General features: G+C 51.4%; 1 protein-coding gene across 1 annotated transcript in view; it reads left to right on the top strand.

Moving 5' to 3' along the window:
• LOC146810320 (cholesterol transporter ABCA5-like) overlaps positions 1–25,084 on the top strand; it is a 1,540,893-nt gene extending 1,515,809 nt beyond the window's left edge. Inside the window, exon 39 of the mRNA XM_085617316.1 lies at positions 24,361–25,084. Within this exon, the coding sequence (XP_085473442.1) occupies positions 24,361–24,468 (108 nt within the window). The 3' untranslated portion in view covers positions 24,469–25,084. The remainder of the gene's footprint in view (positions 1–24,360) is intronic.
• The last annotated feature ends 224 nt before the right edge of the window (positions 25,085–25,308 follow it).

Genomic DNA, 25,308 nt, shown 5'->3' with positions numbered 1-25,308 from the left:
ATTCTACTAGTGGGCCTGCAGAACTGATTGTGCCACCCACATGAGTAACCCTGAAAAGATGTCTCAGGCCTGCCACTGCAGTGCCTGGGCACAGTTTGCTAACTGCCAAGTCAAGTCGACTTGTCAAGTGCACCCACTTTCCAGGCCCTAACCTTCACTTCCTCACATATAGGGCACCTCTATGGTAGACCCAAGGTACACCACTGGGTAGGATGCAGTGTATGTGAAAGGTAGGAAATGTACTGATGCATGTAACATGTCCTGATAGTGAAATACTGCCAATTTCGATTTTCACTATTGAAAGGCAATCATGCCCCATAGGAAAGAATGGGGAATGCTTTGTACCATTTTACAGACATATCTTCCCATAGGGATAAGATGAAAAAGAAGATAGAAAAATAAAGTTTAGGCTCTCTGAACTCAGAATTTAATAACAGATCTTTTACTAAAGATGGGTTTTAAATTGTGTGTTTGAAAATACGACTTTTAGAAAGTATGCATTTTCTTGTTTAACCATTCCGTGTGCCTCTGCCTGTTTGTGTATTGACTGTCTGGTTTTGGAGTGACAGGGGCTGGGGAGGTGCATTCTCTTAGACTGCCACTGGGGGGGTTGGTGTGTGTCCTACCTTTCCTGAATGAGTCAGGGCTGGGCTGAATAGACCTGGCTGCATTCGGAGTAGGGGGAGTAGTTCTCACTAGCACCTGAATATGCCCAGTCTGCATTTAGAGTGGTGGGAGGAGATTTCCCTTACACCTGAATAGGGCCTGTCTGCCTTACACAATGCTGTCTCCACCTCCTGCTGGGCATCTGCACCAGAGAGGACAGAACTGGTTTGGACTGGGCTCAGAGACCCTTGCACAAAGAGAACAAAAACATTTTGGGGTATACGTATTATACCTAAAACCCCTGAACTTTAGACTACTTCTGGAATCAAGGGGAATCTTTGCCAAGGAGAAGAGCTGGAGAAACTGAGGAAAAGTACTGCCCTTGCTGTGTGTCTAGGGTTGGCCTGCAATTGCTGTTTCTGCCAAGGAAAGGAGAAAGACTTTGCTGTGTGTTGTGTCCCCTGCTTGAGTAGAGCGTCCCTCCTGTTTTGAAGTCTCAGGAACACAAAGACTTCATCCCCAGCTCCCCTGCACTTCCTTGCTGGGAGTTCTGACCTGCCAGGAGTGCCTGTGGCTGTGTGGCCTCTGGAGGTTGTTTCTGCTATTGGGAGGTGGAAAGCAACGCAACAACAAGAAAATCGACGCACTGCTCTTCTTGTGACAGTTCTTCCCAACGCCGTGGTGCGAGAAGAATCTCCCTGCAACGCCGCGCCGCTGCTGAAACTGATGCAGCGCCTGTCGCCGCTGCAAGAATCGACGCATCGAGGGATCGCGGCTGAAGAAATCGACGCAGCGCTGCTCGACGCCACTGCATCGTTCGCCTACGCACCCCGGATTTCCACTCATCGTCGCAGTGCTGCAAGTGTTCCCCGACGCATCACCTGCGGATTGGCATTGCTTCTCCCTACAGACCAGACCTGACGGACCGCTCCCGTGTGTCCAGTGTAACTGTTGCATCGCATTCATGAAGGTCTCAGGAATCGACACATCTCTTTGTTTTTCAAAACTTCCCATCGCTGCGGCTGTTTGGCTTGGTGAATTTTGTAGCAACAACAGGTACTTTGCAAGAAATCAAACATCCATAGTTTTCTTTGGACTCAGTTGCTAAATCCTTGTGAAAGTAATTTTTCTTAATACTTTTATGTTGGATTTTTGTTGTTTAGTACTTGTTAAAGTTTAGATAAAGATACTTTGTTTTTCTAAACCGGTATGGTGTCCATTTGTGGGGTTCTCACTGTGTTACTGTGAGTGTTGGTACAAATACTTTACACATTGGCACGAGCAGACAGGCTTCTCCCAAAGGCAATCTACCAACGGGGTGAGCAGAGGTTATCTAGAGTGTGTACCCCCTTATCCTGACTAGAAGTAAGGGCCAATATTTGGACAAAGGTGCCAACTAGAGACCCCCATTTCTAACAGAGAGATGCAGCAAAGTTCGCCATTCACTGTGGATTGGACATGATGGACTCACTGAGCAGAGCGATTTCTTTAATGGTGGCCATCATGCGCGACAGCTGGCTGAGGACATCTGGCTTTTCGGGGGGCAAACCTCATGCACATGCCTTTTGATGGCTCACGTCTCTTCGGAGATCAGGCTGACGCATCGCTTTAGCGCTTCAAGGATTTGTATGCTACGGCCAAATTCTTGGGCCTCAGTACTACACCCCGGCCTGCGTCTGCTTTTTGCTCCTTTCATGGCTATGGAAGGGGCTTCCAAACGTGCCAAACCTATTCCAGCCAGCAGGTTCCGCAAGTCCAGCAACCTGTGCAGGCTGTGTCCGCGGTTCATCCCATCCTCGAGGGTCAGGAGGCCAGAAGTCGAACCAAGCCACCCTCCCCATCTCCACTGCAACACCTTCCCAGTCCAATCCTTCAGGGTTATGAGTGTCCCATGGGTGGCAGGATGTGCCATCTCCTCCACCATCCAACATCACCTCAGACAAGTAGGTGTTGCAGATAGTCTGAAGGGTATACTCCCTCCCCTTCGAGATTACCCCTCCCTCTTTGCATCCAACTCACAATCCACTGACGGAGGATCATCTTGCGCTACTCCGCAAAGAAGTCAAGGCTTTCTTGGCCAAGGGAGCTATAGAAAGGGTTCCCGGGCCAGAAATCGGCTGTGGTTGCTATATCTGCAATATCCTGGTTCCAAAGAAGGACGGAGGCCTCCGTCCTATACTCAACATCAGAGCCCTCAAATACTTCCTCAAGAAGGAGAAATTCAAGATGCTCACTTTGGCTCAGGTACTGTCTGCCCTAGACCCGGGAGACTGGATGGTAGCGTTGGACTTGCAGGGTGCCTATTTCCTCATTCCCGTCCTGCTAGCCCATTGTTGCTACCTGTGGTTTAAGGTGGGCCATGAGCATTTTCTATTTGCTTTGCTCCCCTCTAGCCTCACCAGTGCCCCGCGGGTGTTCACCAAGGTGATGTCGGTGGTCACAGCTCATCTGCTGAGATCAATGGTTCCAGTCTTCACCTATCTCGACGACTAGTTGTTTTAGGCGGGCTTGTCTCAAGCAGTCGTCTACGATTTCCAGACTACAGCGAGCCTCTTACATTCGCAGGGATTCACTATCAACATGTTAAAGTCACACCTGACTCCCTCTCAGATGCTCCCCTCCATCAGATCAGTTCTAGACATGGTGCAGTTTCAGGCTTATTCTCCCCAGCGGCGACTCCAGGATATTTGGGCTTTGATACTAATATTTCAGCCTCTGGGCGCAGAATCGGGTAATCTCACCGACCAGGTCCAGATCTCAGAGGGCGCTGCAAAAGACCTGCAGCGGTGGCTATTTGGGTCAGAGGCAGCCCCACTCCCTTCCCCATCCAGACCTCACAGTAGTGAAGGATGTGTCCCTTCTGGGATCCGCCGCCCCTCTGGGAGAGGTCGTGATCAGAGGATTCTGGTCTCTGGCAGAGGCCCAGCTCCATATAAACCTGTTGGAGCTTCGGGCAATCCGGCTGGCACTCAAAGCCTTCTTGCCATCCATCAAGGGGAGGCTAGTTTAAGTGTTGAAGGACAACAAGACTGCCATGTGGTACTGAAACAAGCAAGGCGGGGTGGTGTTTGAACCCTGTGTCAAGAGGCTTTGCATCTCTGGACTTGGCTGGAACAGCAGGGCATTACACTGGTGGTTCAGCATCTGTCCGGTTCTCTGAATGCCAGAGCGGACAAACTCACCTGAAGGTGCCTAGCGGATCACGAGTGGCGTCTCCATCCGGAGGTTGTGCAAGGACTCTTTCAGCCATGGGTAGAGCCATGGTTATATCTGTTTGCTTCCGTAGAGAACGCGCAATGTCAGCAGTTTTACAGGCTGTAGTTTCCAAGGCAGCTCTCGCTCAGTGACCCTTTTCATCACGAGTGGAGCTTCGGCCTCCTGTATGCCTTTCCTTCCATATGACCTCTACGCGGAGTGCTCCAGAAGATCAGGAGCGACCGTGCTCAAGTCATTCTTGTGGCTCCGGACTGGTTACGAGAGTCTGGTATCCCGAGCTTCTGGCAATGAGCATCAATCCTCCGATCAGCCTGCCGCTTCGGGAAGATCTACTGTCGCAGCAGCGGGGGAGGGTTCTCACTCCGAACCTTTCCACTCTCAGCCTCCTTGCATGGAGATTGAGTGACGACAGCTGACACCTTTCGACCTTCCTCCCTAAGTCGGTACATGCCTGCCAATGGTGCACATTTTGTAAATATTGTACAAAACGGTCGGCATCTTTATCTGATATTCTCCTGTTCATACTTTCCTTGGCCCAGCAGAGCTCTGCTCTGGGCACCTTGAAGGGCTATCTTTCGGCCCTTTCTTCTTTTCTTCAGCTGCTTGATCAGCCTTCTCTTTTCAAATCCCCTCTGTTTCAGAGATTCTTGAAGGGGTTAACCCACTTGTTCCCCCCTTCACCCTTTATTACGCTACAGTGGGACCTTAATTTGGTTCTCACCTTTCTGATGTGTACACCATTTTGAGCTACTACACAAATGCCCTCTATGGCTGCTCACCATCAAAACAGCCTTCTTAGTGGCAATAACCTCTGCCAGGAGGGTGAGCGAACTGCAGGCACTGTCATCACATCCTCCTTACCTGACAGTCTTTCTGGATAAAGTGGTGCTCCACACAAGGGCATCATTTCTACCTAAGGTGGTTTCACCCTTTCATAAGGGGTAGTCGGTTACACTACCCACTTTCTATGCACCTCTGCACCCTTCCAAGGAAGAGCTGCGTTTCCATCATCTGGACCCAAAAGAGCGTTATCATTCTACCTCGATCGAACCAAAGAGTTCTGGGTGGACGACCAACTCTTTATAGGGTACGTGGGTGCAAAGAAATTGAATTCTGTCTAAAAGAGGGCTATATCCCACTGGGTTGTCCTCCGTATCAAAATCTGTTAAGCCTTAGTGAAGAAGGATCCTCCTGAATGGCTTAGGGCCCATTCCACAAGGGCAAAAGCGGCCACCACGGCTCTCCAACGTGGTGTTCCCGTTTCAGATATCTGCCAAGCTGCCACATGGGCATGGCTGCACACGTTTGCAAGACACTAATGCCTGGACTGCCAGACTTGCAGAAAAGGCGTGGTTGGTCGCTCTGTCTTGCAGGACTTCCTGGTCTAAACCTTTCTGCAGTCCCTCCTTCGGGGATGGCATTGCATGGGTATCTGTTCAAAGGTTAGAATCTGCAAGTAGATGCCTCTATATAGATGGACTAGTTACTTACCTTTGGTAGCGCCTTATCTGGTAGAGAAATTGTCTAGCCGCAGATTCCTTACCGACCCACCCATCCTCCCCACGCTGCGGATTGGTTATAGTGTTGAAGGCTTTTCCCTTCAGGGCCCTAGTTGCTTTTTTTAACACACTACTGTCAGTCACTTCATGGCTCCGTGCTTCTGGCATGGAAAGTTGTGAAAAGTACTGCCATCACAGCGTGGTGGTTAAATTGACGACACGGACGTCGCGATGCCTATGGTGTCATGCGGAGTCAACTGATGCCAGCTACTGGAGCGCAGGGGTACTGCTATTAAAAATCTTCCGGATCCATTATGACTCCTGGAAGTTCAAAGGTAAGGAATCTGCGGCTAGATCATGTCTCTGCCAGATAAGGCATTACCGAAGTAACTTGTCCTTCAGGTGACCTGAACAAGGGCTCACCTACCCTGTGTTTAGAGGGCATTACAAGAGGCATGGGAGGTTCTAGTGAAGGGAATGTTATCGGCATGTACAAAGCGTACTTCCTCAGCTGACGCGTGAGGTGTTGGAGGGCAATTGCCAGAGCCCTGTTGACGAGTGGGTGACATTGCGGTCAAAGGCGTCAACAAGACCGTCTTCCAGGAGGTACTAGTCTGTAATTGTGTTAAACTTCTTTCCCCTGGAGTAGTCTCTGTAATTTTAGGTGAGAGGTATTGTGGTTCTCTGAGGGAGCAATTGAGGTTTCTGAGGTATGTTGCTCAGAGAAAGAAGGGGGAGGGCCCCAGGAGTTTGGCTGCTTTACAGGAGGAAGGTCGGTTACAGTTGTCTCCACAGGCATAACCTGTAGATGCAGTTTACACTTGCCCCCATTTTCAGGGCCTAAGGGAAGCAATGGAAGTCTTCCACAAGCATGCAGGGCAAGCGTATGCACTGAAAGATGCTCGTCCTGCCAAGTACTGGCATGTCTTTGCAGCCCGCTACTCTTGGGCTTCTAGTGGCACTAATTGTGCACTCACAGGCAAGGTAAAAAGCATACTTAAGTACTAGATGGCATTCCTGCCAAGTGCTTCCTGGGTGCCCCTGTCTGATGCATTCGCAACAGCAGCCCAAGTCTGGCCTAATATAGCAGTAGCAAACCATATGAATACTATCATAAGCTTAGGGAGAAACAATAAAGTTAGTTATCTGAGTGGTCAGCAGCAAGGAGGAGGGGTTTCCTTGAGGTGTTATGTGGCACCAGGACCCAGTTGGTGTGGAGGGTAGATTAACATCATGTCGAGTGTGATGGGAGGTGTAGTTTTCTGTGGAGGTTTGTTTTGCTGAGCTGCTGTGAAGGTTGTGTTGATGGGCAGCAAAGGATACAGATAGTCTGAAGCCTACAGTCCTTCCTTAGAATCAATGTGTCTTACTGGGTTTATCATAACCTTTCATAATAAACAGATCAGACCTATGGCATGAGATATATTTTTTCACTGTGAACCAATCACCACAAGTAACTGAGGGCTGCTGTACTGCGCTTAAACGTTTCCAAAAGGCAACCATTAGGCTAACAGTTACAAAGTTACACAATCACAGTCTGAAGAATAAAATAGTATCTCTGCTAATATCTTGGAGTGCAAATCCTATTTTTAAAAACGTCTTATTTGTATTTGATTTTCATGTACATGTTGCAGATAAACATCGCCAACCAACCTTTATTGCCATTTCCTGAATACAGCATAGATACTAACTGTTCTGATCCAGGCAGTCCAAATCAGTGATGCAATAGTGTCATCATATACACAAATATGCAGTTGAGTCAATTGCGTAATTTTCAATAAATGTGGCAATGTTCTGGTGTCTGCTACCACATGTCGGCATGGCCACTCCCCTCACTTCTTCCACACTGTCATCCATTGCACAATTTAGAGCCTTAAAACATGCCCCACAACCACCCCTAACCCATACACCTTCCACCCTAAACAGAAACAATCAAAACAAGCCACATACCACTCTACACAACCTTACATTTTCTTGTCTATTGCACAACAAAAACAACAAAGACCACCAACTCACTCTCCACCACTACTTGTGCACACACAGACCCTACAAAATGCTTTCTAAGCCTGCTGGTTGAGGATTATGATATAGACAACACTATTGCTATCCTAATACAGTTAATACCAACACTACTGCACCTGCTGCTAGTAAAAAGAATACTAATCACTCTTCTAGAAAACAAAGTCACACCACCACCAAAACACAGTCTCTAGACTGCTTACTAATAAATGCTCGCTCACTCTCTAAAAACAAACAACACATCTTCGACCTACTCACTGAGACACATCCTGACTTGCACTTTATAAGTGATTCGTGCTTGGGAGATAACAAGACTCCAATACTATTTTGTTTTTGTATAAATCTTTTTATTAACATTTTTGCACATTTTTTATAAAACATACAGTCGGCGCTCATGCATCAAGTGAAAAAAGAAAGAAAAGTGATTGCCAGCAGCACGATGCACAGTGCCCAATAGTAAAAGGATAAACAGATGTGTAAATTATGGCGAGTACATCAAATCATGAGTCAATATCCCTAAACAGGGCGGAGCAGTGCTGGTGAGTCACACCACCGGGTGGCATGTAAACGATTCAGGTATAGTGTAGTTTGATCCCAACTGAGGAAATAGGACACAACACAATGAGGACAACATAAGTCAAGGAAGGGAAAGGGGAGTCGCTTGAGACCTGCTGCCGCTTCTAGTGTAGCCGGGGGGTGGGGGCCAAAGCTGCCAGGGTCTAGTGACAATGAAGTTCTGGAACAGAAGGGCTAAGTCAGCTTGGGTGTCAGTGCTACTCAACACTCCCGCCGGTGGGGGATGTACCCTGAGTATCGGCCCCAGGTAACGTATTCGGGTACCCTGTGTTAGTGACCATTACTTGGAGCTTGGAAACCATTGTGTCCCACTGAGGCACTAGGGGGAATGTCCGAACGCCAAGTAGGTCCTCTCTACGTAGCGCCACACCCTCCGCCTTAGCCCAGTTAAGCAGGGATCGGCGCCAGACAAGCAGGTGAGGCGACAGAGGGGATTTCCATCGCATGGTGATCAATCATTTGACCGTTATTAGACTCTGGTCTAGAAATCGTATGGCAGCTCTATAGTTTTTGTTTCTGCTAAAGAGGTGCAATACATGGGCTTCCCAATTAGGGGGAATGGCTCGGGAGGTGCAAATCGCTAGGGTGATTGTCACATTGTTCCAGAAGTCAAACAAGACCGGACAACACCAGAGCATATGGAGAATGTTGGCATCTAACTGTCGGCAGCGGGGACAAGCCGCATCTGTGCGTAGGAAGTACCTGTTGATTTGAGCTGGAGTAAGCCTGATGTAGTACAAAGAATTGAATTTGTTTAAACCGTTGATTACGGGGAACATAGGTCGGGCTTCCGCAGACGACTGTCCATTCTCTATCTGTAAATGCCCTCCATAGGGTCCCCTCCCAATGATGTCGCAGCTTAGTGAAATCCACCTCCGTGTGTTGCCGGAGGGAAGATGCGAACCAGCGCGTGAGGTGTCTTCCTGTCCCCATCATGTGAAGGTATTGCAAAGTGTGGTGCGTGGGAGGTTCCTGAGTGAGTGTACCCCATGTAACGATAACAAGGCTATGATTGTTCTATGTAGTAGAAACTGTCCAGGGCGCAGGTTCTCTTTTGCTATGAGTTCCTGGTATGGGATGAGAATGCTGTCCTGGAAAAGGTCTCCCACGTCCTGTATTCCCTCCAAGGCCCAGTGATGCAACTCAGTCATCGTCGTGTAGGTGTCCCCTCGTGGAGTTCTCTGCAATGGCATAGCAGTTGCATATGGAATGGTGGTTCTAGTGAGAAAAAGACACCTATGGAAGCACTTGTACTCTACATTGAGTAGAAGTGTTTCGGAGGGGGGGGGGGGTCTGGACTTGGAGCAAGGATGGAAAATTTGTAAAAGACTACTCTGCGTCAGCGGAGGCTGTAAAGAAGCCGTGTCTGGTAAGTAACGGAAGGATATCCATCTGGTGATCCATTGCAGTGGGGAGGCCAGGTAGTAATGCTCGAAGTTAGGTACTGCCAGGCCACCCAACTCGGTAGGCAGATAAAGTTTTCCCATGGACACACTGTGGCGTGATGTCCCCCATATGAAGTCCGGCACAACCTTTTCCCACTGTCTGAAGAACGGGGGAGAGATGATAAGGGGTAGAGTGGCGAAGTAGTAGAGAAGGCGGGGAAGAACCACCATTTTGACAAGGGCAATCCTTCCAGAGATTGCCAATGGGAGAGTCTTCCAGAAACCCATCTGTAACCTAATCGCCGTGGCAGCCCGGAGCACGTTCGCATCGAAAAGATCGACTCTGTTACGATAAATTCGGACCCCTAAATAGCGAAAAGGGTCTACGCACCAGGCCACAGGTGTCCTCCCCCCTCCTCCCCCCAGCACCTATCCCAGATCAGGAGTATCCTTCAAAAACTGAGAAAGTATAGATTTCCCCATGTCAACATGAGTGCAAACATGAATAGCCAGCGGTTCCACTGCCAAAGCGAACAAAAGCGGGTACAACGGGCATCCCTGTCGGGTTCCACGTCGTACCTGGATTGGGTCTGAAACGTAGGGCCCCCTCCGAATCCGGACCAATGGATTACGATACAGCAGTCGCACTAAACTAAGAAAGTAGGGACTGACCCCAAAACGGGCCAGAACGCCAAAGAGGGAATTCCAAGCCAGTGAATCGAAGGCCTTCTCAAGGTCCAACCATGCAGCCCGAGCGTGGCCAATCGATCGAGGCATATTCCGCCACCCAAAAGTAGCGTTGTATATTCAAGGCAGTATTACACTGCGGTATGACGCCATTCTGATCAGAATGTACTAAATCAGGGACAAGCAGGGCCAGTCGATTGGCCAGCACTTTTCCCAGGATCTTATAATCCGTGTTCAATATCGGCCGATAAGAGCTGGGGGATGTGGAGTCCTTACCAGGTATCAGCAAAGATACTACATTAGCGGTACACATGTTTGGGGGTAAAGTCCCATCTGAGATTGCCTCTGTGAACAGTGAATGGAGATGTGGTACAAAATGTTCCGCATAAGTTTTGATAAACTCGTCCAGGAGGCCATCCAGACCCGGCGTTTTACCGGAGGACAAGGATCGCAATGCGTCTCGTATTTCATCTTCTGCTAGGGGGGAGTCCAGCTCCAGGAACTGGTTCACTGTAAGAGTGAGCAACTCCACGGTGTTCAAAAAGGAATCCACGTCCTGGGCGTTGCCCGCCAGACGGGTCTCATACAGTCTAGTGTAGTGTTCAGTCATCAGTGTGTGAATGTCTCTCTGAGTGCTTCGCTCCCAGCCTAGATTGTCGAGTAGCAACTCTATGGGGCACTGGGGGTGCTCTTGCCTGATCAAATAAACCAGCAATCTCCTGGCTTTGTATGCCGCAGAGTGAGAATGGACTGAATGCGCCAAATAAATAAGGCACCTCAATCGGTCCAGAAGTGCCTTCTGCTCTATATGGGCAGCGTCTAGGCGCTGCTGCTGATCCGGGCAGGTGACGAACTGCGTCTCAAGCAGGAGAGCTGTTTCTCAATGCTGGATAGTGAGGTGTCTAGCTGTCTTCGGATACTCCAAGTCTGTCCCAGACAGTGTCCCCTAATTACTACTTTAAAGGCCTCCCATTCGGTGAGAACCGAGTCCGTGGAAGCTGTATTGAGTGCGAAATAGCTAACTACTGCAGTTTCTAGTGAGCCATGGAAGAGGGGGTCTTCTAGAGCTGCTGTTTGCAGGCACCAGGCTGGAATCGGAGGAGGCTGTGCCTCCCAGGCCAGGTGCATCACCAGGGGTTTATGATCGGAATGTGTCCGACCGAGGTAGTCAATCGTCTGTATCAGAGGTAGTAGGGCCGAGGATACGAGCATGCGATTGAGGCGCACATGCAAATGATAGACCGGGGAATAAAAAGAGTATACTCTGGAGTGCGGATGGCTTTCCCGCCAGATGTCTGAGCGTGCCCAATTGTCCATCCAGGATTTTAAGAGCTGCGCGTTGGAGGAGCCCATAGTACGAGGGAGGGGGGGGGGAAGGAGCGGTGAAGTGAGACATCGAGCACCATGTTAAAGTCGCCCCCTAGGAGCCACGGGATCTCCCTCCGCCGGAGCAGTATCTCTGAAAGATCACTAAGAAAGGTGCCCTGCATGACATTTGGGGCATACATGGAACCCAACAAGATCGGTTGGCCGTTCAGCCTGTCGCTCACTAAGACGTAGCGCCCCATGGTGTCTGACATGACCTCCTCCTCCTCCCATGGTACCCCGGCCTTAACTCATATCACTACCCCTCTAGCCATGGATGAATAGTTGGTACTGTATACCTGTACCCGCCAGCAACGGCACAAGCGGGTAGCCTCTACGGTCGTTAGGTGTGTCTCCTGCAATAGCGCTACACTCGTCGCGTGGCGTTGCAGATAGGCGTAGATGGTGTACCTCTTGGAGGGTGTATGAATGCACCTGACATTCCAGGTTAATATATTAAGAATGGTATCTGGACATCTGAGATCAGTAGACCCCACCCGTGTACTATGGCGCTCCCTGTGAGATGAACCCCCTCTGAGGGGGAGGGCATAGAGGCAGCAGGTCTGTATGTATGGCGACTCGTGCAGGGGGAAAAATAATAATGTAGATCTTTAAAAAACCTTGAAACAGGAAAAGAGCGGGTCCCCAACATGAGGAACTGCCCAAACAAGCACGCCATGTCATGGCCACTGAACTAGTGTCGTTGTATGACTTTGGGGGGACAGACCAGTGAAAGAGAAGTGCCGATATAAAGACTGTCCCCTTCAGTTACCCCAAGAGAGTAGGCGATAGAGCATCAAAGAATTACTAAGAATGGCATGGCCTCGAGTGACATTGTGTTCTAATACAGGCTAAGCTCAAATAATGCCATCTGCTGTTTGCTGGGTGATGCCCTGGAGCGGGGGGAAATCTGCATCCATGGACCATTCAGGCGTGGATTCGGAGGCTCCGGATTTTGGCAGAGAGTCAGCGGAGCCAACTGGGGACGGAGATCTGGTAGATTGGAGGGCCGCCATCATCTGCAGGGCCCCCTGGTGCCCCAGTCTAATTTGGTCAGGGTTTGGGGTGGCTACCTTAGGTCTTGTGTCCTTGTTCTTTTTCCCCCCGTGTCTTCCTCAGCGAGGGCGCTCGCAGAGCTGGGACTCATCTGATGATTTGGGTGCCGCCGCCAGCCCCTGTTCCTCGAGCCAGTCCCAAGCCTCTGCGGGGAAGTCAAAATATCTAGTGTTACCGTCGTTAATAACCCGCAGGCGGGCCAGGAATAACAAGGAGTATCGGAGGTCCAGATCACAAAGTTGTTTCTTTACTACGCTGAAGGTGGCTCGTCTCCTTTGTACTTGAGCCGTGTAATCTGGAAAGAGGGAGATGGTGAAGTTTTGTACCTTAGGGCCTGGGTGTTTGCCAAGTTCCCGTAGAATCGCATCCCTGTCTCTGAAATTTATGACTCGAAAGAGGAAGGGACGAGGACGAGCCCAAGGAGGTGGCCTGCCGGCGGGTATTCTGTGGGCCCGCTCCACAACGAATGCGGAGAGAGCGATCCGGGGGGCATCAGCTCCTTTATCCAGGTTTCTGTAAAGGTCTCCGGATCCCTTCCCTCCGTCCCCTCAGGGAGACCGACCACGCAGACATTATTACGACCTGAGCGGCCTTCCGCGTCATCCACCTTCTCCTCTAGGGTGCAAACACGGTTCAGCAGAAATTGGAGTGTGGAGGAGCAAGTTCAAGATTGGGGTTGAAGGTCTGCAAGTGTGGTCCCCGCATCCCGAACCCTGTCTGAAAGTTTGTGTTAGTCAGCCCGGTGGAGCGTAAAGGACAGAGGTGATGGTGTCCATCCCGCCTTCCAGGGAGGTGCGGGTCAGGTCCAAGGCAAGTTTGGTTGCAACATCAGGCTTACACACCCTAGTTATGGATCCGGGAGCCATGAGCGATGCCCCAGCCTGGCCCTCGGGGGGTATATCGCGGTGGGTATCGGTATGTAGGTGGCCCTTAAAGATTTGCTGAGCGCTCCGCATAGGGATCGAGGCCAGGATGTCAGACCTCTGTGACTCCCCCACTCAGTGTTCACGTCGGCACTCAGGGCTGTATCCTCCGCTAGGTGGTACCACTGCAATCAGTGATGTGTCCCACCGTGGCCCCAGCCATCGCAGGGCCGCTCTGGCCATCAATCTTCCTCCCCCGGGGACCACCGAAGATATTACAGATGAGGAGAGGAAGGAGGCACCCCGCCCCCGTGGAGATATGGTACCACGACTTAGGGTCCGGGCATAGAGGGGACCATCGAAGGTCGCCCGCAACAACCCTCACTGGGAAACTCTCATGGCATCCTCACGTAGCGCGCAGACATCCGCTGGGCGATGTCCCAGCCGATAGCCTGTGAGGGAATTCAGAAGTGGAGCCCTAGGCCCGACCAATCCCCGTGGCCCCTAGCAACAAGGCAGACCCCATAGCCAGCTCTGCGCGGCACCCCCCGCCGCAGCAGTCGCACCACTAGAAGTGGGAACACTTTGCAGTGAATGGCGCTTGCCCGGGCCCCGATACCGCTCAGATCACTGCTAGTTGTGCGTCTCACCTTCTGGGCGCGCTGCGGTCCGTACATGACGCCGCGCCAAGGCTCCAGGTCTCGGAAGGGGCCACAGCAGTGTGCTCACCAGGGGGGGAAGAGTGTATATGCGGCCTTAATGATGCTTCGGTACTGGCACGGCAGGAGCTAGGCTACTCCTCGACCTCCGGAACCACAGCAGGTGAGGGGACCTAGGCCCGACTGACCCCCGTGGCCTCTCTCTTCATAGCCGACGCCGTGGCCCCTGCATGTATGCTGGTCCTAAATCAACTAGAGAAATCCATGTGGGGGCCATAGGTCCGGATGACCCCCGAGTCCCCCCCACAGGAGAGACCACACAGCCCACAGGCCTGCCCAGGCCACCGCCTCACTCACTGCGCCCCGGTGGGGGCCCTAGGCCCGATCGACCCCCATGGCCACCCACCGCAGGAGCAGAGATCACAGCCTACGCTCGGGAGCTCACCCCCAGTAGCCGCCCAGTCACTGCCACGTCACGTACAGGCGGGGGCCCTAGGCCCGATCGACCCCCGTGGCCCCTGCTGCCGAGCAGGCGCCGCAATTGTACCTCGTGGGCCTACCTCGTTAGCTAAGGCCTCTCTGGGTGCCTCCAGGCGAATGGCGTCAACGACCTTCGCAGCAGTGGCCCGGGTCCTCGTATTAGGTGGCCCTCGAGACCAGTTCACAGGCAGCCCTCGCCGTTCTTCATGCCATCAAGGAAGGAATGGAGCGCGCTCCCCGGCTCCGCCGAGTCAGGAGATAGCAGCGCTAGGCGGTTCCAGAATTACCGCAGGGGCCGCCATATGAATGCAGGCAGCAGGGTCGTTTTGCGCAGGTCGTCCATGCGGCCAGGTTCAGGCTCCCCCAGCGCAACAGGCCGCATCGCCCAGGGCCGTCGTGAAGCGTCATCAGGGTCTGAACGACCCTCCCCAGGTAACGCAGCCCCGGGCAGGCATAACAGACGTGCACTGAGGCAGGAAAAACTACAGTTGAAGATGGATGCCCAGGATAATTAGGGGATTAGGCGTGGAGCGTTAGCAAGACGCGTCCGCCATCTTCGGCGCCTGGCCACACCCTCCCCCTGACAGTACTCCAGTATTGCATGAAGCTGTTCCTCCAGGCAATCAAACCGTCACGCAAAATAGCACAAGCAGAAGAGGAGGCGGTCTAGCTGTTATATTCAAGGAAGCAATAAACGTCACAAAAGCAGACGAGTTGTGGGCCCTCATCACTAGATGCAACCCTAAACCAACAACCTCATGTAACTTCCTCCTTCTTTACAGACCACTACCTAGCAATGCAACACTCTGAGACATATTTATAGACACATTTTCAAACCTTATGACACTACACTCTAACCTATGCATCCTTGGTGACCTACACATATGGTTCGACAAACCCAATATGCCACAAACCCACACACATCGCTGTCCAGAACTATTTACCTTTTTAAAGGATTACCCCAGTCACATGTCAGACTGGCTTCTGGTAGCTTTCCAAAACAAAAGCCACAAATCACCACACCTAAGTCAATTTTGAATACTTAGAAAGACAACTAACATCCAAGACAGATCTATGCACAACAAATTAAGCTCCAGGAAGCTTTTGATATCCCAATGCCACTAAGAACAACAAAACGGAACAAAAAAAACAAGCACCTTGGATGAATACAGAACTAAAAAAAGATAAATCAACAAATTGTAATACTGCAATGCACCTTGCTCACAACAAATAACAATCAACACAAACTTCACCTACACCAACTTAACAGAATATAGTCAGCAATAAAAAAAGCTACAAAAAAGGTACTTTTCAGACAATTCTAAATGCTATCTGTGCAAATAAAGAATGTTATACAAATCTCACTTAATTTCTTAAACCTAGAAGCACAGAAGGAACTCATCCCATTTCTCAAGAAGTTACTGACAAACTGACCAATCATTACACAACCTAAGCAGACATGTTGAACTCTTATTTAAAACAAAGGAAAACCAACACCAACCCACATGCAACAATCCCTTACAGGGGTAGGCTAACCCAGTCTCTACAGTCTTTCAGACAATCAGAAACCAAATTCATGTATCTTGTCAAAGCAAGCAGGCCATCGGGCTGCCCTTCTGACCCTTGACAACCACACATTTTCAAGAGCATTCTTTTAACTACCTCTGATACCACAGTAGGCAGAACAATCATCAATAATTCGTTAACTGAAAGAGTCCACGAATAACTTAACTACCTTATCAGAAAACTACTCAAGAGTTCGCTCTTTCCTACATGACCACCATACTAAAAACACAAATGTACAGCATATGCCTGTGCATGTAAGCATTTAGACTTTGATTATATGTATTCATTTAGATATGTGCAATTCTTTGTACAAACATATAATCTACTTTTGGTTTAAAATTATATAGATATTCTTGTAGGTCTGCTTAACAAATGCACAGTTTACTTATATAATTTTAGATTTAGCATGTATATGTTACTGCATAGTTTACATACAAGTTGTTTTATTATATAATTATGGGTCTCTGTTTTATTTATTTTATCTATCACAATGTGTAAATATGATCATTAAGATTGTATCTATAGGGGGAGGAGCCTAGCGCGCAACCAAGATGGCCGCGTAGGTGCGAGGCTCCCGAGGACCTCCGCGACCTCCTGCATAAATCCTGACCATATCCTGTCCTAGACGAGGGGACTGTGTTTGTGAGACCGAGCTGAGGTGCCACCCGTTTTCCGTTTCCAAATCGGACCGCGGACACCGGCGGGAGCACCGATTGAGGTTTGCGGCCTTCTCCACGCCGGCCCCCCGGATTGGAGTTGTGGGGCGATCCGGAGACAAAGTGAACAACAGCGGCGGGCAAGGCTGGGCGACTCGCGTACCCCGCACTTTCACTTTCGCTTTTGCGCCCTCCTTGCTGCCAGGCGAGGTAGGGTTGCGGGGCGGCGTGCGGTGGTGTGGCCTCGTCGGGGTGCCCTGCCGGCCCGCCAGCTGTGATCCGCCCTGCGGAGCTGTGGTCGCCCCCCCCCCGGAGCCCGTGAACTGGTTTGTCAGCCCCTTTCAAGGAGATTGGCACGATTTGGGGACTGGAACCATGTCCACTAAGCAAGATGGCGACCGGGCAAAGGTGAAATCGACCCGCCGTGGCGCAGCCCATCAGTCCAACAGCATGGACTGCTACACCCTCCAGAAGGGATCTCCAGAGGCGCCGCGTAGGTCCCCTGTGGGCCCGACTGATGCTCCTGCTCTGCCCGCGGATCTGACCCTCCGAGACGTCATGGGCGCCATCGCCGAGATGAAGGCCTCGGTGGACCAGCGCTTTGACACTCTGGCGCAGAAGATTGACTCGGTCCTCGTGGATGTGGGCCTGTTGAGGGCCGATCTGTCCAAGACGAATGACCGGGTCGACTCTTTGGCCCACACTACCTCGGGCCTCACAACGGACGTGGCGGCCCTCCAAAAGGAGGTGCGCCGACTTGGCCAGGCGAGCGCCCTGATGGATCGTCGACTGGAGGATTCCGAGGGTCGGGCCCGGAGGAACAATGTCCGCATTATCGGGGTGCCGGAGGGACGTGAGGAGGAGGCGGCGGATCTGTTTGTGGAGGACCTGATCCTCACCCATCTCCAGCCCCGGGGGCTGAGTAAACTCTTTGCGGTGGAACGTGCCCACAGGGTCCCCGGAGGAAGACCTAAGGCCGGAGCCCCTCCGAGGCCTCTCATTGCCCGGATTTTCAACTTTCGGGACAGAGACGCTATCCTGCAGACTTCTAGGCTACAAGGACCGGTCAGACTCGACAATATGGACGTAAACTTCTATCCTGATTTTACTCCGGCGGTCCAGAAGCAGAGACTGAGTTTTCTCGGAGTCAAACGTCGCCTACGGGACCTGAACCTCAAGTACGCGATGCTTTTTCCAGCGAAGTTGAGGGTAGAGGTGGATGGCCGCACGCACTTTTTTGATCGTCCCGAGGCGGCCGGGGACTGGTTGGACACTTTGCCCGGGGATCGGGGCCGGGGGGGGTGGGGGGGGCGCGGTTGGCGGGGAGGGCTCGCCGGATCAGGACTGAGGGACTAATAGTAGGCCTTGCTCTGGACAACATTATTGTCACCATTGACTGATTGTGTAAGTTCCCCTCCTGTGGAGGTCGTACGGGGTCTCTTGGGGTCTTTCCCTCCTCCTCTGGGGGACTAGTTAGTTTTTTCATCTATGGGGCGACAGGCACACTGCACTTTGGGGGGGCTGTTTGGGCTCATGCAGGGGTGCAGGGAGGGGGGAGTTCTGTTGAAGCGGGTGGGTTGGGGTGGGGTGTTGTTCGTTTTTACCGCAAGGCAAACCCTTTACTGTATTGGTGTTTTTGAGGTGCTCTCGGGGGGGACGAATGATGGCTTCTGTATGTGATGGGGGGTAGGGACCTGACTTTGTTGTCGTGGAACGTTAATGGACTGGGGGATAGGATTAAGCGAGGTGTGGTCCTGCAGTATCTGAAACGAATTTCGCCAGATGTGGTCTTTCTGCAGGAGATACACCTTATTGGTAATTCCTTTTGTGCCATGAATCGGCGTGGCTATCGTTTGGTGGCCCACTCGGGCTTCACGTCTGGCTCGCGGGGGGTGGGCATCATGGTTAAGAACTCGCTCCCGCTGGAAATAGACGAGGTGCGCCATGATGAGAGGGGACGCTACACTGCCTTGGTGGGGAGAATGGAGGGCAAAGTAGTTGTCTTTGTTTCAGTGTACGTCCCACCGGGGTTACAGTCTACTACTTTTGCGGACCTGGGGCGCCCCCTCCTTGACCTTCCGGGGGGGCTTCTGGTGGTTGGGGGGGATTTCAATGCGGTGGTTTCTGGGACTATGGATCGTTACCCCCCTAGGGACCTCCCCCGGGCGCAGGCGTGGCTGTCCGGCCTCTTAGATACACTGGGATTGGTGGACTGCTGGCGCTTAAAACATCCCACGCAGCTGCAGTACACCTTCCATTCGGGTGCCCATGGTAGCCTCTCGCGGCTTGATCATATCCTTGTCCCTGCGGCCTATGCTGGGAGAGTGGGAGAGGTGCGCCATCTGGCGCGGGGTATTTCAGATCACTCCCCGCTCCTGTTGCACTTTGATGTCCTCCCGAGGGGGGAGGGCAGGGTAGCTCCAATCAATGCCTGGTACCTGCGCGACCCCACCATTCGTGCTGACTTGATTAAATCCTTGCAGCGGTATTTTGAGGAGAATGTGGGGTCTGTCCCTTCGGCTATCTCCCTGTGGGAAGCCTTCAAGACAGTTCTTAGAGGGGAGGCCCTCTCCTTCATATCCCATGCCCGGAGGCGCGAGCAGGAGGAGGTGACCCGAGTGGAGGCCGAAATTACTGAATTAGAGGGTGATCTGGGGAGTGGGGTGACGGATGCTGCACTACATGTTCTACACCTTAAGCAAGCGGCCTATAGGGCCCTCGTCACGGAGGCAGCCAGGGGCCTCAGTAGAGAGCAACAGGGGCGACTGTATGATGTGGGTGATAAGGCTGGTAAATTGATTGCGTGGTTGGATAAAAAGGAGAGAGCGAGTCGTGTGGTCCCGCTGATTGAGAGGATGGATGGTGTACGTGTCACCGAGCCAGAAGACATTGTCTCTTGCTTCGCGGATTATTTCCGCGAGGTGTATTCCCAGGTCTCTCCCTGCTCGGAGGCAGATTCCCATGCCCTGCTTCGAGATATCGCGCTGCCCTCCCTTTCGGTGGAGGACAGGGAGTCGTTGGATGCTGCTCCTACCTCGGACGAAATTGCCCTCGCCATACGCTCGGTCGCATCTGGCAAGGCCATGGGCCCGAACGGCATCCCTATCGAGTTGTATAAGCTGCGACCGGATGTACTGGCACCCCACCTCCGCGCGATGTTCCTGGCGGCCCACTCGCGGGGCTCCCTCCCGCCGGACCAGCGTCTGGCTACAATCGTGGTGATCCACAAGGAGGGGAGACCCCGAGACCGGGTTACATCCTATCGGCCTATCTCGCTCTTGAATGCGGAGCCCAAAATCCTCGCCAAGGTGCTCGCCAACCGGCTGGTCGGCGTGGTGGGCGATCTGGTCCACCAAGACCAATCCGGCTTTATTCCCCATCGCAACACGGCCCTCAATCTGCGGCGCTTGCACGGGGTGCTCGCGCGTGTTCCGTTTGTGCGGGAGCCGGCCATCTTGGCGTCCTTAGACGCCACCATGGCGTTTGACACGCTCGAATGGCCATACATTTGGGCGATGCTGGCGAAATTTGGATTTGCACCGGGATTCATCAGCTGGGTCATATTGTTGTATTCGGGCCCATTAGCGCAGGTGGTAGTGAATGGACGAGTCTCGGCCCCATTCGCGCTGGGACGGGGCACGCGACAGGGTTGCCCCTTGTCGCCGCTCCTGTTTGCACTGGCCTTGGAACCCCTGGCGGAGTGGCTGCGGTGGCACCCTTCCATCCGTGGTCTCCGTTGGACCCCCGAGTATGAGGACCGCGTGTCCCTCTATGCTGACGATATTCTTTTGTACCTAGCCTCCCCGCGCAAATCACTGATTGTCCTGGTTGATGTCCTGCGCTCCTTTGGCCGTAACTCAGGCCTCGTCATCAACTGGGCTAAATCATGTGTCTATGTGCTTTCCGGGGAGGCTCCCGTCCTCCCGCGGGGCTGTCCGATCCAGATTGCCTCGCAGGGGTTTCGGTACCTGGGTGTCTATATCACGCTGGACCTGGAGGCCCGCTACGAGCGGAATTTGCTTCCCCCCCCTCCAGCGCTTGAAGGAGGACGTCGCGCGCTGGCGGCGCCTGCCGCTTTCGCCGCTCGGCCGGGCGGCATTGTTTAAGATGATGTCGTTGCCGCGCTTCCTGTACGCTCTCCAGAACACTATGGACTTAGTCCCGGCGCGCTACTTCCGTGAGGTGGAGAGTCTACAGCGCCGCCTGTTCTGGGACGGGAGGCCGCGTATAGCCCTGGCGAAGTTGACGCTCCTGTGGTACGACGGGGGGATTGCCCTCCCGGACATTAAGCGGTATTACTGGGCCTCCCAGCTAGCTGCAATTAATCACGGCCTCTATGGGCCCGCCTTAAACCCGGCATTTGAAATGGACAAGATGCTCCTGCCCGGTGGCGACTACAATCGAGCGCTCTACTCTGGCGCGCCCGATCCCCGCTTGACGGGCCCCACGCGTGTCATGGTGCGGGTGTGGCACGCGGCCAATGCAGCTATGGGGTGGAAGGACCGTTTGACCCGGGCGTCACCGTTGTATGCGCCTCAGCGGTTGGGCTCCCTGTGGACCTCGAAGGGCTTTGAGAAGTGGGACACGATAGGCATCAGTAAAGTGGGGGATCTCTGGACGAGGGGGGGATTTAAAACATTCGAGATGCTGCAGACGGAGTTTCAGCTGCAGGGCAGTGAATACTTTCGGTACTTGCAGGTCCGTCACGCACTGGGCTCCGTCTTCCCTGACGTCGCCTCCATCCCGGAGTCTTCCCCCCTGGAGGACAGAGTGCTAGATGGCCACGTTCCGGACAGCACGATCTCCCTCATTTACAAGAAATTGATCAATGACCGCTCGGGCTTGCTGACTGGCCTCCGCGAGGCTTGGGTTGCCGATGGGCTGGAGTTGGACGACGAGGACTGGATTTCCGCGGTGGCCTCTCCGAAAGAGGTGGCCATACCGGCTCGCCTTCGCTTCGTCCAGCTTAAGATACTCCACCGGGTTTACATGACGGGGCCAAGGCTTCTGCGTATGGGCTATGCCGAGGATGGGTTGTGTAGGCGAGGATGTGGTGCTTTGGCGACTTTTTTGCATATTCTGTGGGAATGCCCGAAGGTGGAGCGATTCTGGCGTGGTGTGCATGAGGTCCTGCGACTGGTTACGCATGTCGCGCTGTTGCCTGAAGCGAGGAGATGCTTGCTGAATGTGTGGGAACCAACTGATTACTCGGTTCCGCAGACGCGATGGGTGACTCTGGGATATATGATAGCTAAGCGTGACATCGCTCAACTGTGGGGATCCCAGAGGCCCCCGGCGGTGTCGGCCTGGAAAGAACACATGGATTGGTGCATGTTCCGAGAAAAGGTGGTGTATGTGGCGAGGGGTAAGCCTGGGGCGTGGGTGAAAGTATGGGGCCCCTGGAACGCCTACCGCGGGGGTATCTGCGAGCCACCACTGCTGCCTGCTGCCTCACCGGCTCCGTCCCCCTAGTTGACCCCCTCCCCCAGCCCCGGGCACAGGGTTCCCCCAGTCCTTGATCTGTTCCCCTTCCCCTCTTTAGATTCCTGTGGATGGTTGGGGTCCCCCATTTGAGGAGCACGTGCGGTTACTTTCGATTGCGGGTTGCCTTGCGGGTGTGGTTTTTTTGTGTCGTTGTGTTTGTATAAAATGAAACCGTATGGTGGGCTCAGAGTCATGTGGCCCACGTCGTTGATACCTCCTGATTTACTTCTCTGCAACGCCAAGTGCCTTTTTGTACGTCTGTCAGATGCTCCTGTCACTCTAGCGGCCGGCCGGAAGGTTGTAGGCCCATACTTGTATATACTTGAGATTGCAATAAACGGTTTCAAAAAAAAAAAAAAAAAAAAAAAAAAAAGATTGTATCTATAAGTGCTTCACTATTAAAATATTGGATACAAGTAATAATGCATAAATAAATCACCTTTATGTGCAACAACACTTGAAAGTCTGAGTGTCTAACTATTTATCCATACATGTACATATGGTACCTTATATCTCTTTGTTTTCCATACACATACCTTTTCATGTAGTTATGTATCTATATCTTTATTACTTCACCTACTGTCAACAAAGAACTCTCTCCAATTCACCACTCTATCACCCTATACCTCTTTCAGTATATCATGTACCTCTAGTCTGTGACTCATGCCAAACCTCATTATACTACTATGATCTCCCTATTAACCCTTTCTAGACTCTTCCTCCCTCTTTCCCTCCGTTGACTCAACCCACGCCTCATTTTACCGCTCTAGTCTTCCTAATAACCGTTTCTAGACTCTTCCCTTCTCTAATCCCTCCTTCGACACATCTCTGACCTCACTTTACTACTATGATCTCCCAAATAACCCTTTCTAGACTCTTCCCTCCTCTATCCTTTATCCTATTAAATCCAACTAACAGTTCTACCGCTTGGATAAACAACTTTTATTTTGGGTCCTGGAAAAGTGTACTAGTCTCTGGCAAGCGCTTCAACTCCGTATATGGAGTAGTAAATGCTATATAAATACAGGTACAAATTTGATGTAAAATGGTCATTACAGTTGTCACATATGTGACATTACTCTGTGTGCTATGCAGGAAAGCCAAGGACTGATTGAGGATGCTGTCTCTAACCTTTAGGACCCATGAACAGGCCCTGTGAGAGTTGCAATGTTTTCATCTTCAACTACAGAACTTTCAATCATGCACACCCAGCCACAATCTAAAGTCACAGAGACACTGAGGCAGCTCGTTTCACAGTACACACTATTCTTGCTGCATGAAAAACACTACAGAAACTAAATATCAGGTAAAAGCAAAAACTCTTAGACAATTCAAAATGAAGTAAAATGTGACAAGTAAACAGGGACTGTACTGGGGATACCAACCATTATTAAGAAATCGGTCACTGTTTAAGCCTATAAAGTTAAGGATATATAGTCCAGTAGGGTCTTGATTAAAAGCCCCTTTTTAATTACTACCTGAACCTAAGACATCACAGCTCGTGCCCCCCCCACGTAAGGCCCTGCTAGGAGTCCTAAATAAGAAGACACAGCTTGAGCTAGGAGGAGGTGAAAGAATGTGTCCCGAAGAGAGGCAAGGGCACTCAGTCTGTGCTATTGTGGGGGGCCGAATGAAGTACACAGCATCAACTGACTAAAGCAGTGTCTTGTGCGTCGTACTACTGGAATCATCCTGCCAGAGATCGAGTAACAGGCAGTGGCCCATTGCAGTTTTAAATCAGACCCCTAGTAGCCTTAGACCCTGCCTGCACATCACACCCTGGTTGTGAAAACTGGCTGTCCCAGTGTCGCCCCCTTCAGCAAATCAACAAAAACTGACCTGATCATTACCAGCCTGACTAGATCCACCACGACCCAACTTGGAGTCATTATTAGGGGTGTGTTCCACTTCATACACCCCTCCTGATGATACACCCCTGAATACAGGGCACCTAAAAACCATACTTCCTCCATACCTTTGCCACTTTAGTTAGTGCATGCATACTTATCCTACCTGAGTGTGCTGATCCTCTGGCTATGATACTGCACTGATTTCCTGCCTGTCTTGAAGTGAAGGTGTGCTCCCTGATATAATGCACTGATATTTTGCCCTTGTAGTGTTTCATTTTATGTCCATCTTAGTACACGTGCTCCACCAACGCTAATGATATCCCTTCTCATTGTAGAGCATTGATGTAGTGTCCAGGGTCGCTTATTCACACTCTCCCAATCTTTTCGCTCTAGGTTTTTGTGGAATTCGCCAAGGAGCAGGCAGTGGAAGAAGACGATTTTGCCACTTTAAACAGCACTCTATGGTGGGAAAGACGACAGGAGGATCGGGTCATTTTCTAAGACTTGGTCTGCTCCCTGCTTTCAGACTGTGCTGCAGTGTCTCTGACTCCTCTCAACCTTAGCAAGTAAAGGTTCTGACTTTGGAGGAGACCTTAATGAGCTTATTTATGACTATTACAGTTGCATTTTGTTTACAGCAATCTTCGTCAAAACATATCTGTGACAACAGCACCCAAAACAAAGCCCAGTTCAAGGTACGTCATAATGACAAAAGAAGAAAAGTCTGTCAGAAAAGGGGGAAAAAAATCTATCCTAAGACCGAGCTGCAATGATCTTCTCCAGGACCTGGAGCATTAATGATAAATATCAAAGAACTTTACATTGAGATTGCGTTGTGCAGTTCACTACCTTCTGCTCTGTAGACAACTACTTCCTGCTGCTCAGTCCTCCATACACGGTGCTTGAGGTTTACCCACTTGTAACAAACAGTTTGCTTTACCATCAAAAGCTGTTTGTGGTAGCATTGCGTCTTTTTAAGTTTAATGTTTTATTAATCCACATGTTTGCGTCTGTTTTCTAAAGGGAAATTTGTACATCTTAAAATGCACCGTCAGAGTATGTTAAGAGTATGTAGCCATAATGTAGCAATAGACGATTTGCTGTGAGGGCCATTTTACCATTCCTTGTGAAAGGTGTATGAGGATTCAGGGGATGGAGATAGCCACTGGAACGGCGGTGATTTGTGGTAACAGCATCTTCTTTCTGCAGCTGACTCTATCAGTAGCATGTCTGGAAAGAACTAGCCAGGTGTGCAAAAGGAAACTTTCAAGAGAGCATTCCAGAGCCCCTCTGTCTAGTGGCGTCATGAACAGTACGATGTGTGCTTCCAGTCATGCTCAT

Source organism: Triturus cristatus, chromosome 7 (assembly GCF_964204655.1).
Source record: "Triturus cristatus chromosome 7, aTriCri1.1, whole genome shotgun sequence".
NCBI lineage: Eukaryota > Metazoa > Chordata > Amphibia > Caudata > Salamandridae > Triturus > Triturus cristatus.
Note: the sequence above shows the minus strand (reverse complement) of the source record. Positions and strands in the feature narration are given on the sequence as shown.